At 29.9% G+C, this 18,164-nt stretch overlaps 1 protein-coding gene across 1 annotated transcript in view; it reads left to right on the plus strand.

Moving 5' to 3' along the window:
* Nucleotides 1-10,828, plus strand: part of LOC100206009 (ribosome production factor 2 homolog) — a 14,295-nt gene extending 3,467 nt beyond the window's left edge. The window contains exons 5-9 of the mRNA XM_065792567.1: nt 1,053-1,134; nt 2,216-2,292; nt 2,393-2,595; nt 2,728-2,872; nt 10,585-10,828. Of these exons, the coding sequence (XP_065648639.1) occupies nt 1,053-1,134; nt 2,216-2,292; nt 2,393-2,595; nt 2,728-2,872; nt 10,585-10,818 (741 nt within the window). The 3' untranslated portion in view covers nt 10,819-10,828. The remainder of the gene's footprint in view (nt 1-1,052; nt 1,135-2,215; nt 2,293-2,392; nt 2,596-2,727; nt 2,873-10,584) is intronic.
* The last annotated feature ends 7,336 nt before the right edge of the window (nt 10,829-18,164 follow it).

Here is an 18,164-nt window from a genome sequence, read left to right on the forward strand (position 1 = left end):
TTGTTTTTTTTCTTTGTGATTAGGTAAACATGGGTGAGATTGAGAAAAAATTGTAGATTGTAGAGCTGTTCAGTAAAAATCCAAAAGTATATCATGAGGAATAGTACTTTAAGGAATAGTTTAACTTAAAATGAGGAGACTCATAAAATGTTAAAGAAGTAATGTTAGGAGTAGTAGTAGAGGGGGGGGGGGGGGGAATTTAATAAGTGCTACAAACATCTTAAGTGATTATTATTAGTGCTAGAATAATTGAAAAACAAAAATATATATAGAGATTAAAGCTGTATAAAGAATTTTTAAAGAATTTACAGAAACATTTTTAGAGGTTTTCTGGGTGTGTATTTTTGTTGGTCTCTTTGTTGTATTTTAGGTGTCATAGCTTTGCTTCATAGGTATATTGAATCTTCAAATATCACCAAAAGAGTTGCAAAAAAAAAACTTTTTTTTTGTTGTTGTTTTTTTTTTGTTTCTTTTATTTTAGATTTTATGAATTGAAAAAACTTATAACATGTTATATTAAAATTTGTTATAGTGTCAACAATTTATAAAATTTTTTAATGTTTTAATTATTTTTTAAGCAACAGGTTCTGTAATGTCAGTTCAGTAACTCAGAACAGTAAAATTGCTTAGATTAAATTCTTGTCTATATGCAGACTAATCTATCACTTAGAGTCATAGATTATTCTGCATCACTTTTGATTTGCAAGCTCTAAGTTATGGGAAATAAAAGCTAATTTTAATAGTCTAGATTTACCCCAGTGGAACCCCTGTGCCATGATGATTTCACAAGGTTTCTGGGCTGTGACTTAATAAGCACAAATTTCATAAGTGAGAACTGGCTTAAGTTCGAATTGGAATAAGTGCGGACTGGCATAAGTGCCAAGCAGTTACAAAAACTAGCACAAGTGCAAACTGGCAAAAAAAACTTGACAAAAGATTAGTTTATGGGTTTTGGTTCTAATCTCCAAAAAAAAATTGTTCAGTTTTTGAAACATTTGATTGATTATCACTCTTTAGTTTTGATTCTTGTTCTAAAAGTAATTTTTGTTTAGGAATTTTTTGCACAAAAAACAGATTCTTCACTTATGGTTTTTGGTTCAAATTCTAAGAAAAGGCCTCACAACCTAATAATAGGTAAGATTTATTCAAATTTTACTACATTTTTTTGTCATTTTAACAATTATGGGTAATACTTTATAAAATTATTGTAGTTTACACTAAAGCGTTTCATTTTACAATAATACACTATATTTTATGTAGTGCTATATTTTGCTGTTTCATAAAAGTATTTACAAAGTAAAGCTGGTAATTTTCCTTCAAGTTAGCAAAGGTTAGCCTGGCTTCAAGTTAAACCTGGCGATGTTAAAGTTAAGACTGGCAATGTTGAAGAAAAAAAATCTTATTATCTGGTAGCTTGATAATCTTGACAGAAATTTTAAACCATTGTTTACAATCAATTCTACTTTTATTATGTTGTTATTAATTTCAATGCTGTGTGGTTTGTACATTTAATAAGCAGGGCTGGATTTACTTATAGATTGACTAGGCCTAGGCCTCCACACTTTTAGGAGTTCCAAAATGTGTTCAAAAAATATTTTAACTTGTTAAGATTTTTAGAGATTCATTATTAAATGTTACTTTCATGATCGTAATGATTGCTACAAAACAATTTAAACCTTTAAACAATTATTAATATTTTGTAAAGTTTTCTTTGCATAATTATTAACACTGTAACTGAATGCAGCACTATAACTCCCTTGGTGATTAGTTCCACACAAAGAAGTACTAGAATAAATGTATTTAAAGATCATAGCTCATAGCAATAAACTAAAGAATTGCAGATACAAGAACAAACAATGAACATTTTAACACTATATAAACTTTATAATAGTTTTTTCATTTAAAATTATTTTTACAAAATATTTTTGAGGGCTCTATAAGTTGATTTGGTCCAGCGTCCTCAAAGGTGTAAATCCGACCCTGTAAATAAGTAATACATGTAAGCAATGATTTAGTTATTAACATTTGTTTTTTTATGTAAAATATTTGCAAAAACTTTTAATCTTTCTTAAATAAAGAGTTAATTTAATATTTCCCATGCTTTTATAAATTCAAAATAAAATCAGATGTTTTATAAATTCCATGTAAATTTCAAATTATGAGGGGTATGAGGGAAACAAGTTCGCTTTTAAGACTATTAATTTCCTGTTTTTAGGTTCTTTTTACGATTATCATATTCTTGATATGGTGGAGTTAGGTATTGATAAATATACCCCAATATCAAAGTTTAAGGTTTGTTTATTTATAATAAAAAATGTTTAGAATTCTAAAAAATAACAAAATTATTCACAAATTATTTTCACACTGTAATAATTTTTTTTTCACACTGTAGGCTGATAAAATTCCATCCGGTACTAAACCCTGTATATTGTTCTCTGGAGAAGAGTTTGAGAATAATATGGAATTTAAAAGATTAAAAACACTACTGATTGATTTTTGGAGAGGAGAAAAAGCTGAAAATATTCGTTTGAAAGGTCTTGAGCATGTTATACAGTTTACTGCTGACCATGGAAAGATTTATTTTCGTAGCTACAGGTAAAAAAACTTTTTTTTTAATATTTCAAAGAAATTGCATTATTAAAAATAATAATGAATTTCAAAAAAAATTAAAAACTAAAGATAATTGTCACATATAAATGTATAATATCAAATTTAAAAACTTTCTAGAGTTTCATTTAAAAAATCAGGCTTAAAAACGCCTAGAGTTGAGTTAGAAGAGATAGGTCCTTCAATTGACTTTACACTTAGAAGAACACGACTAGCAGCTGAATCGGTTTACAAAGAAACATTAAGGAAACCTAAGGCATTAAAGGTAAATGATTTGATATAATAATTTTTTATTTAATTATATAATAAGTATTTATTTATTCTTTTTATTGCTTATCTTTTAATTAATATTATTTTTATCATTATACTATTATTTATATATTTTTTGTTTAACTTGCTCTTTGTTCATCTGTGTACTGAAAATTGAAAATGAGACCAGTATTAATTTTCATAATGACACAGTGGTATAAGTGCAAGTCTTTATTGCACACCAACACACAAAGATTTATATATGAGTGTGTACATGTGCATGTATACAGGCCTCAGCGGGTGAGAGCTTTAGCTCTCGCTTTTGCCCACACTCCCCTAAAACGATTTAAAAGAGCAAGATTACAAGACCATTTATGGCTTTCGCAAAAGTATAGTTTTTTCTCTCAAAAGTATAATTATCACTGTAACTAAAATAAAAAACGCAGTCATTTTAATAATTACTTTTAATAATTCTTAAAATGCCTGCATTCTATTACAATAAAAATATATAAAACTTTTTTTATAAGCAGGTAAAGCAAAGCTCGTCTAAAGAATATTTTTATGCTGCAACAAATGACACTTGTTATGTATATATTAACCAAAAGCTCTTTTAAGAAGCTGTTTAGAGGAGCAGCTCGCATGGCTTGCCATGTTCATTTTAGGAGAGCTTTTCGCTGCTCTTGCGCTCATTTACTCCTGCCGAGGCCTGATGTATATCTATATGCATATAATACGCTTCTTCTCTGCTATCTCAGAACTCTTACCCTGTTCGAGACTGACTAAATTTTTTCTAATTTGACTATTGAATTTTATGGCCTTACTCTTCCTGCCATTCCAGTTCAAGAGGATAACCAATTGTTAGACATCCAAACCACACTGCCTTTGTTGCTCAAGTCATTTCTCAATTAAACTCTTTTATGGCTTGTGGTCAATTGTGGTGACAACATTCCTGTCATAGTCTCACAAAAGTATTCTTCTAAACTCTCTTCAATTCTCTCTAAACTATTTAAAAAGTGCTTGACTAAATCTTATTTTCATGCCTGCTTGAAAATGCCATCTGTAGTTCAATTTTTTTAAACTCAGGATTTTTTAAACTCAGGAGAACACTTTGATCCCTCCAATTTATCATTTGATCAGTCTTCTTTATTATTAGCAAGGTCTTAGAGAATTAACAAATTTCTAACATTCTGAGTCTAATAACTGCAATTAAAATGGTTTTCAATTTTCTCATTCTAAGGCTGAAATTGACAAAAAGATTCTATTGTGCATTAGATAAGGGCGGCAAGACGAGGGATATTGCTCTTGACATGTCTAAAGTTTTTGATAAAGTTTGGCATGCTGGTCTCCTCCAAAAGCTTGCTTCATATGGTGTCTCTGGGAAAGTTTTTGAGATAATCAAATCATTTCTTTCTAACTACTTTACTAAAGTCATCCTCAAAGGCCAATACTCTTTTTAGTTTCCAGTAACTTCTGGGGTACCTCAAGGTTCTATGCTTGGTCCTGTTTTTTGTTTTTTTTTATCCACATTAATGATTTTCCTGACAATCTGACATGTTAAGTGGCTATATTTTGGGAATCAACTTTATACTCCTATCTTGAAAAAATGTCTTCTCATTTCAATTGCTTAGAATGGGCAGTGATCTTGAATCTGATCTCACTTCTGTAACAACTTGGGACTAGCAGTGGCTTAAAAATTTTAGCTTCAGCAAAGCTTGGTTATTTACTGCAAACAACTGTCACAATATTTTTGACATTTTTGTTTAAATGAATGGCAAACCTCTCGCTGAGTCCTATTTTTTGCGTCCTCTTAGATTATCATTCATTACTGAACTCTAGTAGAAACCATACGATCCATTGCAAAGTTAGCATCTGCTAAGGTTACATCTCTTTGTTGTGCTTGCCATTATCTTGTTTTCATTTTCCTGATTCCATTCTCTACCTCTACAAGTTTATTAATTTTCCCTGTATGGAAAACTGTTGTCATTAGGTAGGTTCTTCTAATGATGCTCTTTCTCTTCTAGAAGAGGTCCAAAAATGCATTGTAAATGTAGTTGGACCTGCTTTATCTGCCAACCTTCATAAGGTTGCATCTCTTTATCTTTTTTACAAATACTATCATGATTGCTGCTCAAAGGAGCTATCACCTCTTGTTCCATCAACCAAAACTCATTCTCACTTGATTCGTCATTCAGCAAAGTCACATCTTTTTAATGTATTTCTTTCTGTGTGCTATAAAAACTTTTTTTTTTCTTTAGTTTTTTTTCTTGCACTATGATCCTTTGGAACTCTCATGTTACCTGATTCATACATTCTACAACTTTTTATATCTTCTGTCGACTGTTTCATTGCTCTATTCTTTGTTTTCTAGTAACTCAACTTAATATTGGTTGTTTTCAGCTTTGTTGGTAGTGAATTAGATTACAAATTAAAATACTTATTTTGAGATTGTATCATGAGTATTGTATACAGGGTTTTTTTTGAGTTGAAAGTAGGTACTTTTCTTATTTAGTAAAAATAAAAGCTTTAAAACATTTTACAACATAGTTAATTTAGCTTTATTTTTAGAGTTTAAAAACCTTAAATACTAAAATGATATTCGAGTTATACTTTCACTTTAAAGCCATGTAGGAGGTCATGCATAAAAATTTTATATTGTATATAAATGTTTATGTTTTTGTTCATAGAAAAAGATATTATTCATATTGAAATGACTCATTTGGTACAAAAACTGGTAGAATTCATATGTATGTGTGTGTGTGCATGTGTATATATATATATATATATATATATATATATATATATATATATATATATATATATATATATATATATATATATATATTAGTAGAAAATCACTTAACTAAATGTTTTTCCATTTGACACTGTGTTTCATCAACAAAGATTCATCAGAAATCCTGATTTCTGGTGAATCTTTGTTGATGAAACACAGTGTCAAATGGAAAAAAATTTAGTTAAGTGATTTTCTACTAATATATAATTGCTCTGTTCTTTTAAGAACATTGAGCACTCTATTGTGTAGAATACTTTTTAAAGTTGTTTAAATATATATATATATATATATATATATATATATATATATATATATATATACATACATATATATATATATATATATATACATATATATATATATATATATATATATATATATATATATATATATATATATATATATATATATATATATATATATATATATATATATATATATATATTAGGGTACATCACTTAGAAAAAAATGAGCAAAAAAACTTCTAGCATCAATATTATAAGTGTCAATATATATAATAAATAAAAATTTGAAAAAAAAATTTGAAAAAATTTTTTTACCTACCCGGGAACTCATTTTTTTAGGAAGATGTCATCAAAATTCACAAATTTAAAAAGTCATATCTCATTGAGTCTAGTCAACTTTGATGTTCTTTGTGCCAGAGGATCAGGGGGTCATGTGTTCCCTTTCTCCTCCCCCCCCCCTCATCCTCTTCTTCACATTTCTATAAAGAACTTCTTTTTTTTAAAAAAAAAGGTTTTGAAATTTTTAGATTTAAAGGACCTTTTTTAGTAGTTGATGATTTTGCTCCCCCTAACTCCCTTTTTTGAAAACCGCATGGTCGGCTCTGTATATTTAGAAATGCAAAGTTCTGAAAAGTTGTAGGTTATTTTTAAATAGTTATTTCTACATTTATCGCATTGTACAGAAGTGTACATTATTGTCTACGTTTATCACATTAGTACTAAAGTGTACTTTGCATACAATGTACATAATACACACTTCTGTACTAATGTACTCTTCTATATGTACTCTGGAAAGAATACAATACATCACATGAAATATTTTTGTATTTAAACATGTTTTAATTTTTTCATACTAGCAATCAATAAAACTGGAAATAAATTACTTCCGTAGTGTGCATTTATGTACCTCAACCTTTTATTATTTGTTTTATTTTTAAGGGGGCTGATTTCTGATTTCTGTAAGAGAACTTAATGTACAATTAGCAGACTTGGTTCCTCAACAGTGGACAAGATTGAATGCTCTTTTCAAGTTTCCTGTGGTAATAAGCAAGATATCTTTGGTACAGAAAATAGAATTATCCTGGAATAAGTTTAGTGATATTTTTAGAGGAAAAGCACTCCAAAAAGTTGTTTCAACCTGGGAAATCAAATTAGATCAATTACTTGACATTACATCTTGTAAATGTGAAATCACTTTATTTAATGAAAAGTGCTTAAAATTAAATAGTTGTCTAGATTTTGTACATATTCAGTGTACCTGTCCGAAGGAAAAAAGATTTTAAAAAGTAAACTTATTTGGTTAAAAGCTGAAAGAGAAAAAACTGGTGATAATTCAAAGATGATAAGTGATGATAATTCAAATTGAATAGAAATGGAAGATAAACCTGCTTCAATTGGAAACTAATTTTTATGTCTATGAAAGTTGTTACATCTAGAAAAGCAAAGACATATGAAGAAATGAAGATTCAAGCACAACCTATCAAAGGTATATTTGCTGATGGCGGAAAAGATTTTACCAGAGTTTTAAAGCACAACCCTGTAACAAAACGATTTCATCAAAGGGCTGTGAAAGAAGAGCACATTAGGGTTACTTCTAAACCTGATGGTCGCTATATTACACATTTTACACCCATAACGGCAATACCTCCCAATAAGCCTGCTAAACAAGCAGCTATTGGACGATTTAATTGGATGGTTCCTTGGAGAGTACATAAATCTCTAGTAATAAGAGTAAGATTCAACAAGCGCTGTAACTGGTTCAGAGAAAGATGGAGGTTTGTTGACAAATCTTGTACAATTGTTGAGTAGAAAGTGCTTTGGATATAATTGTATGCTACATTGTAATGAGCTTTCTTTGAGGCACGTTATTGTCACTCTGGATGGACCCACCAAATTAAAATATTGGTTTCACTGGACCAATCAGAAAAGCTCTTTTAAAAATGAACAGTATAGAAAGACTTGGTACATTTGAACCTATTGTGTATTTGGAACCATTAACTCTGAAAAAATTCTAAGTTCAATGTCAACAGATTCATCTCTCTGCTATAAACTGATTACATGTTTGACTACAGGCAAGTTGGACCCAAATTTTAAAAAGACTTTGTGTGGCAATCTTTTCCTTAGCAGATGGCTTACTACTGGAGAAGCTATTATTTTTCTCTATAAGATTGGCCATGGCTTTACTGATGATGTGCTAAGAATATTTTATTTAATTTTAAAATGGGTAGTTCAAGTGTATTTTCACGTGTTATAAAATCAATGTGAAACACAGTATTGTTAAAGTTACGGAACACATAGTAACACTGTTAAGACTGCTGAGAAAACAGAAGGATGAGATAAAAGAAATTGTTACCCCCTACATAAAAAATGGAGCTTGTTTTGCTCATTCTGAATCTTTGATTCTTTCCCTTATAGCAAGCTCAGATAATGAATCTAAGAGGTTTGCCATTAAAACCATCAAAGAGATACGGAAAGGTTTGGAGTATGGAGACACTCGATTCAGGCCAAGGAAGAAGGTCCAACAATCTGGGAGCTATATCCATACAAGAACTGATCCACTGGGACAAAGAAGATAAATCAGAATCTGTTTTTACTTGTCAAACACCTACAAAAGATCTAGACATTTTCTTAAAGACACCTTTTGAAGCACCTTACTTTCCCCTACACACACATTCTTGTGAAAGAGCTATAAAATAAAGTGACTGGTGCATCTGCATTTCTGTTTATGAATTTCTGCAAAATCTGTTTATGAATTTGAGAGAAGAGATGGATTTGTCAGGGCCAGGATGGCTCATAGACTTATTAATGCCTAAGCTGCACTCTAAAAAAGACTTAAGAAACATTTTTTTAAAAGACACTTGAATTGGATTATTTATACTGTAAATATATGTTTCAACATAAATATATAACTTTACGAAACAAATAGTTAACCTTAATGCCATTTTTTTTCTTTTTCATATCTAATTACATATTTAGACACAAATTACATAAAAATCGGACTAAAATTTGACATCTTAAAAAAAAACAAGTTCCCTTGTAGGTAGAAAAAAAAATTTTCTCGAATTTTTATATTATTACTTAATATTACTTAAAATTTCTAAAAAAAAAAAAAATAAGTCTGGGGACAGCCCCCCTCCCCGGGCTCCCATCTATTGTCGGCCCTAGTTTAATCTCGGTTTTTTGACGCCAATCATTTTCCCTGTTTTTTTTCATGTTATACACAAATAACATTAAATTGTACTAAAATTCACTGTGATAAAAATTTTTCAATTCGGCAATTTTATAATCTAATATACAGAAATTTTGCGATTTTATGATTACAAAAAAACCAGTTCCCCGGTAGGTAAAAAAAAAATTTTTTGAAGTTTTTTTTTGAATTTTCATTTATTATATATATTGGAACTATAATATTGATGCTAGAAGTTTCTTTGCTCATTTTTGTTTTAAGTGACGTGCCCTTTTATATATATATATATATATATATATATATATATATATATATATATATATATATATATATATTTATATTCATATATATGAATATATATATATATTGTAATTGGCTTAAATACCGATAGTTAAGCCAATTAATTGGCATTAGCCGATGCATTGACATTGGCTAATAGGCCAAACCACTAATGTAGAATAGGCACAACTTATATATGCAAATTACATACCTAATAATAATATATTATCTTTATATACATACATTTAACCCTATTATTAGCCACGATCGGCCTTTTTCATCAGTACATCACTTATAAAAATATTGTAAATATATGTATGTATAAATGATCCGACTGATCTTTCAGGATTTTATGTAACCTGGTGTTTACAGGCTTTGTTGTTTTTTATTTTTATGCAATATCGAAACAACCTATCAGAAATACTTATTATTTACGCCATTTGTATAATGCCATTTGTATGGTGCTTTCTTCTAATAAAATAGCATCAGCAGCTTTTTTTTATATAACATTTTAGGAGAATCCTGTCTTCTTTTCTTTTATAGTTTAGCATGTTTGCAGATCTACTCAGTTGTATTATAATAAATCGAAACATTAAAAATTGAAAACTTTTTGAGTTTACGTAAACGACTTCAGTTAAAATTTACGGCCAACTTGCCCTGCAAATATTTCCCAACTAACCCCAGCAGCTAATTTGTCAAAAACTGACCTACAGAACACTAAAAATACAAAATATATAATTAGACAAGTTTAAGTATAGATATAAACTCAATAAGATATAAATTCAAATTACATGTATTTGAAAAAACACATAAGTTGCAATATCTCCTACGCGCATGCGCAAACCTCTACAATACTACAATGACATTAAATAGTCGACTAGAAAAGTTTATTTTTTCAACTTCTTAGTTAATTATCAGAAAGTGCAAGAAATTTTCCTAGAAGGTAGATTTTTGGCACTTTCTGATAGAAAGCTCTGAATATAATTTGGCAACTTACCGTTGCTGCCAAGTAGCCCAGTCTCCCCTGCTTTCTTTAATAAGGCAAATGATGATTTTAAAACATTTTACAGCTTATGATTTTTGCCTTATGTCTAGAATTTATAAATCTTAAATACCAAAACACTGATTGTCGGCCATACTTTTAGTTTAAACCAGAGAAAATGTTTGTAATGTTGTTTTTATTATATTGTACATAAATGTGATTGTATTGTATGTTTTGTTCATAGAAAAAGAAAGTAAAAAATGTTGAACATGACACATTTGGTACAAAAACTGGTAGAATTCATATGCAAAAACAAGATCTTAACAAACTACAGACCAGAAAAATGAAAGGACTGAAGTCAAGTGAAAAGCTAAAAGAAAATAAATTACAGACAAAAAAAATGAACGGGATAAAACGGAGTGCTAATCTAACCGAAGATTACCAACCCAAAAAGCCAAAAACTAATAAAACAGAATAAATTTAGTCATCTAATGTTGTCTCTTTTTTTTTAGTCAAAATTCGAATAATAATAACATTCGACCTAAAATTATTTGTCCGTCTAAAATTATTTGTCTGTGCAAAACAAGATAAATAAAACGTTAAATACTTCATCCAAATTCTGTTTTACAACGTTATATAAAAATGGAGGATGTAATTCAAGACAAAATTCATATAAAATAATAAAATTACAAACTATATTTAAAACAGTTATAATTGACTTATAACTTCATCGATTCCATAAACTTATCAAATATTAATATTACGTCGCTCTAAGGCACATGGGTTTTTTACACCTTTATATTATCTATTTAAATCGTCCCTAGTCAAATTGACATCAAAAAAACTTTCTTAAAAACCAGTTAGAAAAATCAATTTCCATTGAAAAGATAAAAAAAAATTGGCTTTCAAAACCAGTTTTTTTATGCTCTAATAAAATCAGAAGTGCATGATTTTTCAATTTTTGACTTGAACATTTTTTTAAATTATATCTTCTGTTTCGTTTTTAATTTTTTACCCAATTAGATTTACTGAAAAACTTAAAAAATATATGTTAACTTATTTATCCAACGCGTATTTTGTGCCGCATAGTGAGCTCTCTAGTTTATTTATCCAACGCGTATTTTGAGCCGCATAGTGAGCTCTCTAGTTTATTTATCCAACGCGTATTTTGCGCCGCATAGTGAGCTCTCTAGTTTATGATTATTTTATGAATAGGAGCTAAAGATTATAAATATACAGGTATAGAACCTATAGATCTATTGGTTGCGTGTTTAGGGAAAAAAGCTAAGCTATAGAATTTAAGGAGCAACTACCCTCAAATTTCAAAACTACACATATAAAGTAACTTTCTCTTTAGTCACATAGGAAATATTATACTGACAAAAAATACTTAAAATGATAGCTCGTTGCTATGGTAACCAAAAAATAGCTGAAAATACCACAAAAGCTGTGTTTACGCCGTAAAAAAATAAAGACTTGTGAGTAAAGGAGTGTCAATGAAGTTTTGCAAAACTATATCTAAATTTGTGATATGAACGAAGCAGATTTTTGAACAAATATTTTTTATTCATAAAAGGCTACAGACAAATTAGGTTTTTTAAAAAAAGGTCAAAATGCAAAGAAAAAAACTTAATAACTCAAAATCTTAAGTCATATTAGAAATTCTACTCCGTTCATATTAGAAATATTGGCAATATGAACAATCCCTAAAAAATTCATCATGATAGCATGTATACTTTTCAAGATTTTTTTACCGGCATATTTAAAAAGCAAATTCTCAGAAAACGCAAAACAAAAAATAAAATCCTAAATTATTGTTCATTTCATAAATTTTCATAAATATTCATAAATATCTATAAAAAAAATTGTTTTTTAAAAGAATATTCTAAAAACTAACAGATTCATAATATTCCTTGGACTTTTCTACTGACTTTAGGTGATAATTCTTTGACAATCGTTGACGTCGTAACTTTCATTTAATGTTAAAACTTTCATTTGATTTAAATGATGATAGATTTATTCGTTTTTTTTTATGAGTCTGCAACCAGCTAAAGTAAAATGTCCTGGTTTCATATTTAGTTTTTCATAAATTAAAATAACAGACTTCATACCAATGTTATAATTTGCAACAGCATTGTACACTCCGAACTCTAAACTGGCTAAACCAACATAATTACTTTTTGGTAATCTTTTTCATATTAAATTATTAAAACTCTCATTACATATATCTGGGTTTCGCCATTCAGACACTTTACTAATTCAGAATCTTTATTTCAGTCAGAATTATTTCAGTTGAGGCATATGACATTGTCTCGTTTGCAACACTTTTCACGTTTTTTATTTTTGCTGTTATTTTTTTATAGTTTTTGGGTGTCATGGGATTAGGCATTTCATGAGCTGAGTAAATTTTTCAATTCCAGTATGACCATGTCCTAATACTCTCATTGCATATATTGTCTTGTTGTTAATATCAAACCCTTTATCACAATTATCTGATGTATAAAATTTATTTTTATAATCACAAGATAGTGTAGTACACTTCAAATATAGCAACGATGCTAGACCTTTCTTTTTTTCATGGTGGTCACACAGGTACAGTGCACAGTTTTCACATTGAGGACACATTAATAATGAAAGAACTTTAGATAAAATTTCAGTGTCTATAATTCTTTGACCAATAACTTTTTTAATGTTTTAACTAGCTACATTTGTAAAGAATTTAACTTTCTTAGCAGATGCGCCTAAATTATTACTGTCATTTAACTCACATCCACTTACATTACATGCCATTTTATTTTTCTGCACATTAAATACTCATCTTTTTTTGTGATACTTTGTTCTCTGCTTTCTCTATCATTTTTGTGTTTCTAATAACATCCAAATCATCCAAAACATCCAAAGGATTTTATCACATTTTTTTGATTCTGCTGTTGGTTAAATTAGCTTTGATAACTAGATAAATTCGCAAATGCAAACGGCCTATGTTTGAATATAATAAGGAACAGAATATTATTTAGCAAATAAGATATAAATCAAAACATATACTTGAAACAGTACTCAAAGATAAGTTCAGCAACAAAATATTCACCCCATAGCAACGCGTTGCTATGCAAATATTTTCCGCTTTGGTTCAAAAAAACATAAATTAAACAAAAACTTATGAAGATATCTATAATTTTTTTTTTGCAGATTCAAAATCTACATAAAATTTTGGTCAACAATTATTAGAAATAAAAAAATCCAATTTTTAAAAATATTTGAGGGTAGTTGCCCCTTTTTTAAGTGTTACTATTAACAGTGGTTTAAAGTGTACTTTACTTGTAACCTGATACTTTAAATGTATTGAAAATATCAGGTTATTTTACTTTGAAATAAACCTTTGGTTGGTGGTAACCTGTAGAGTCACCACTAGCTGTCTGTAGCACATCAACTCTGCTGTGTCACGTTTCTGTTGATTAAAGAAACTTCTTAACATGAACAGGTTGTATATTGCCCTCTGTATATATAAAATGGCTCTAATCGATAAATTGACACACGGTAAGAGCCAATAAAATGACCCGCGGTTAAAAATGCTGGTATTCTAAACCATTATTATAAAGTTAATATTTAATGCTCATAACATAGATAAAGACAGATGGTAACCGTGGTAACCGTGGCATAAATTTAGACAGGTTTAAATTAAGATTAAATCTGTTCATGTTCATAAAAGATTTTCATAAAAGATTTATCAATGAAGACAAACAGTTTTAGTTGTAGCGATTGCTATTTCGTTAAAATTTTTTAAGGATTACGTGACTAAACAAGATTTGTTTTGTTGTATTAAGACAATGACAGCTTTTAAAGTAAACAACTAACATGGGGCCAGTGATCAATGACAAAAAAATTAATTGCCTATCAAAAACCATCCAAATATGGTCAGGTCGATGTGCTCTGGCACTTCGTCATTTCAAAAATGCAAGACAAAATATCAAGGAATCGAAATAGAAAACTTGAAAGCGGAAATCAAGGCTCAAAAAATACAGGCCATGGCCGACGACACGGGTTTCGAAGTGGGGGCACAATCGTCAATTCTTAAAAAATGTCTTATATATGTAGAATTTTCTTAAAAAAAAAAGTTCTTTTAGAAAAAAAGTGAGGGGATTGTGCCCCCCGGCTCCCCCAGGTGTTGTCAGCCCATCAGGCATAACGACGACAAATCCATCGACAAAAACGTTTTCTGCTACTCTTGTTAAAAACTCAACAGAACAAACAACGATTAATGAATGTAAAATAGTTGTAAGTGACTTTTTTAATTTAGCCGGTTTTTCACCAGTGAATGCATAGAAAGTGCGAAAGCTATCCATTAAACCAACAACGCTTGAACGTTTTGAAATCAGTATTTGATATTATTGAATCACCACTTTTAACAATATTCAATTTATCCTTAAAAACAGGTGTTTTTCCTGATCAATTAAAAATAGCAAGAGTAGTCCCTATTTATAAGAATGGCGACGACTCTTTAGCATCCGACTATAGACCTATATGAACTCTTTCTTGCTTTTCAAAACTTCTCGAACGTATTATGTATAATAGGTTATGTAACTATCTTGAAATAAATAATATTCTCTATAGCAAACAGTTTGGTTTTCGCAAGAGCCATTCAACATATCTTGCAATAACTGAATTAGTCAATAAAATTTTAAATGGTTTTGAAAATAATGAATATACTCTAGCCTTGTTTACTGATTTAACCAAAGCATTCGGTACAGTTAACCACGAGATCCTCTTACACAAGCTAGAGATATATGGAGTAACAAACAACAATCTAAAGTGGTTCAGATGTTACTTAAATAACAGGAAACAAGGAGTGTCGTATAACTCAGCATGTACACGGTTACAAACAATCAGTTGTGGTGTACCCCAAGGCTCAATTTTTGGACCTTTATTATTTTTACTCTATGTGAACGATATCTATTTAACTTCGAACATTCTTAATTTTACTCTTTTTGCTGGTGATACGAATATTTTCTTCACTCACTCAAATATAAAAACAATATTTTCTATAGTTAATCACGAGCTGCAAAACTTAAATGAGTGGTTCAAAGCTAATAAACTTTCCTTAAACATCCTCAAAACCAAGTACGTTTTATTTCACAAACCATCTAACTCTGTTAATTTACCACTTCAACTTCCCCAGCTTATGATCAACAACATTAGTATAGAAAGAGATCATTCGATGAAAATCCAATTCAATGAAAATCCAATTCAAGAAAATCTAAGTTGGAAGAATCACATTTTGCACATAGAAAATAAAATCGGCATCATGCACAAAATAAAACACCTAAACAAAATTTGCTTAAAAACATATATACTATTCGTTCATTCACAGTTATATCAACTATTGCTATATCGTTTGGGCAAGCACATACTCTTCAGTACTAAAAAAAAAATACGTTAAACAAAAGCAAGCGAGTCGAATAGTATACAATGCTAACAGATATACCCGCGCCAAACCATTATTCAGTGAAATTGGAGCTCTAAATATTTATGAACTGAACCTCCTTCAAAATTTATTATTTATGTTTCAATCGCAAATCAACTTGCTGCCAAAATACTTTGAAGATCAATTTTTCACCACTGATTACAAATACTCAACAAAGTACTCTTTTCAAAACTTTAAAATTCCGAAGGCTTTACTTAAAAGAACGGACTTGTCTATCTTATCTCGAGGACCGCAGTTATGGAATTCGATCCTTAAAGAGGAAATAAAAAACATGAAGTCATCAAATCTCTTTAAAGCAGAAGTCATCGAAGATCGTACGCAAGAAGATCGTACGCAAGCACAATAAGCTTAATTTAATGATTTAAACAAAGATAAAAAAAAACACAATAACACTAAATTAGACAAGGCATCCTCAATTGGATCTTTCGCTGTGTTATTTATCGACCGGTAAGCACTATCAAACAAATTGACAGTAATAATATCTGCTATCACAAAATTAAATGTCTTTGCTATACCAACTATGCTAAAATAAAATTCGGAAACCAGTCAAAGCTTCAAAACAGCAACTTATCTCAACAAGAACGGCAAGTGCTGTGGTTGATGACCGCCCAATCATAAGAATCACAAAGACAAAGGAGACAACCCTAGTCAAAAAGTCCAACAAGATCCTATAAAGACTATATATTACACTTCAATATGAAATGAGAACAGGATTTTATTTAATGGGAATAGAATTTGAAAATTATACAAAATCTTATTTCTAAAGCTTATAGGAGTCCTATCCTAAAAGACATCTTATACGTTTGGACTTACAGTAATCCTAAAGTCCTGTTCGAAAACCTTATAGGAATATATTTTTTTTACTTTTGTAGTTATATATACAGCAGAGTTGTTAACAAGCCCAAAAGTAACAAGGCCAAGGCCACGTGTTACAAGGCCAAGGCCAAGGCCAAGACCAAGGCCAAAAGTTACAAGGCCAAAAGTTTTAAGGTCAAGGCCACGTGTTACAAGGCCAAGGCCAAGACCTGCGCAAACATTTTCAAGACCAAAAACTTAAATTTTTGCTTTAAGTTAAGGCCAATTATTAACAAAATTGTAGGTAACAATTGCTGTAACACTAAAACCACATATTGTAAAAATAAACCAAGGTTATGCGCAGAATTCAATGAAGTCAATAAGAAAATATACTTGTAGGTATATATGAAAGACGAAAACAAAAATACATAAAAATAAAGAATGAAAACTTTTAATTCTTTAATTTTATGTTGTTTTTTTTTGAAGGCCAAGGTGAAAACAATCAAGGCCAAGGCCAACAGTTTCAAGGCCAAGACTAAGACCTTAATTTTTGGCCTTAAGGCAAGGCCAAGGACTAACACCTCTGATATACAGTCAATTCGCGATATATTGTTCAAAAAAAGTTTGAGATATTGAGAGTTTGAGATATCAAGAAGGGTTTGAAAATAAGTAATATCACTCAAAATTTTATTAAAACAAGTTATTTTTCCGACAAAAATCATCAACAACAAAACTTTCAATAATCGAGCATCAGATGGGCGTGGCAGGGCTTCGAAGTTAATACCTTCGTCAACGTACAACTTCATTGTTGTCTTTTTCAAAATTAGTTTAGAAAATCTGAGAAACAATTTCACCATCAGTAGCATGTGAACTGGTGGTTACTACATTGCAACTTAAACCAATATAAGATTCGGCTGAGAGATCTTTTTGGACGGCATTAGGATCTGACTCTCGTAAAAAGTCAAGTTCTTCGATCAAAGATTTAAAAGGATGATTATCATCAGCTACTTCAATACTCTTGTTTGACAAGCATTAATGATAAAGAAGGATGGAAGGGGTTGTCAGAAATTGACTTTTTTTGGATTTTGTGTAGTTTAACCACTTTAAAATATATCTTTCTGTTTTCAATATATTTATTGACATCTGATTTGCAAGTAAATAGGCTGCCTTGTAATTTCAAACAAGCTAAGATATAACATCTCTTGGACGCCTAATGTAAAGCTTACCCAGTAAACATTGAACAGTTGGTAAATAGTTGGCCCGATCCTAATAACCAACTATTAGCTACAGTTAGGCCAACAGTTGGCTATTTAGTTGGTACCGTAAAAAAAACGTAACGCTTTTATCAACACTTAGCCAACTGTTTTATAAACTCAACAGTAATAAAACAGTTGGCTAACAGTTGGTACCATTATTGGCCCAACTATATGATTTTTTTCGCGATTTTTTAAATTCGCTTTTGCACTTTAATTAAAAGTGCAAATGTTATAAACTATTTTCACAACTTGAGGTGATGGAGAAAAATGAGTTTTATATTTGAAATCAAA

The sequence above is a fragment of the Hydra vulgaris genome, chromosome 03, assembly GCF_038396675.1.
Source record: "Hydra vulgaris chromosome 03, alternate assembly HydraT2T_AEP".
In the NCBI taxonomy this organism is placed as follows: Eukaryota; Metazoa; Cnidaria; class Hydrozoa; order Anthoathecata; family Hydridae; genus Hydra; species Hydra vulgaris.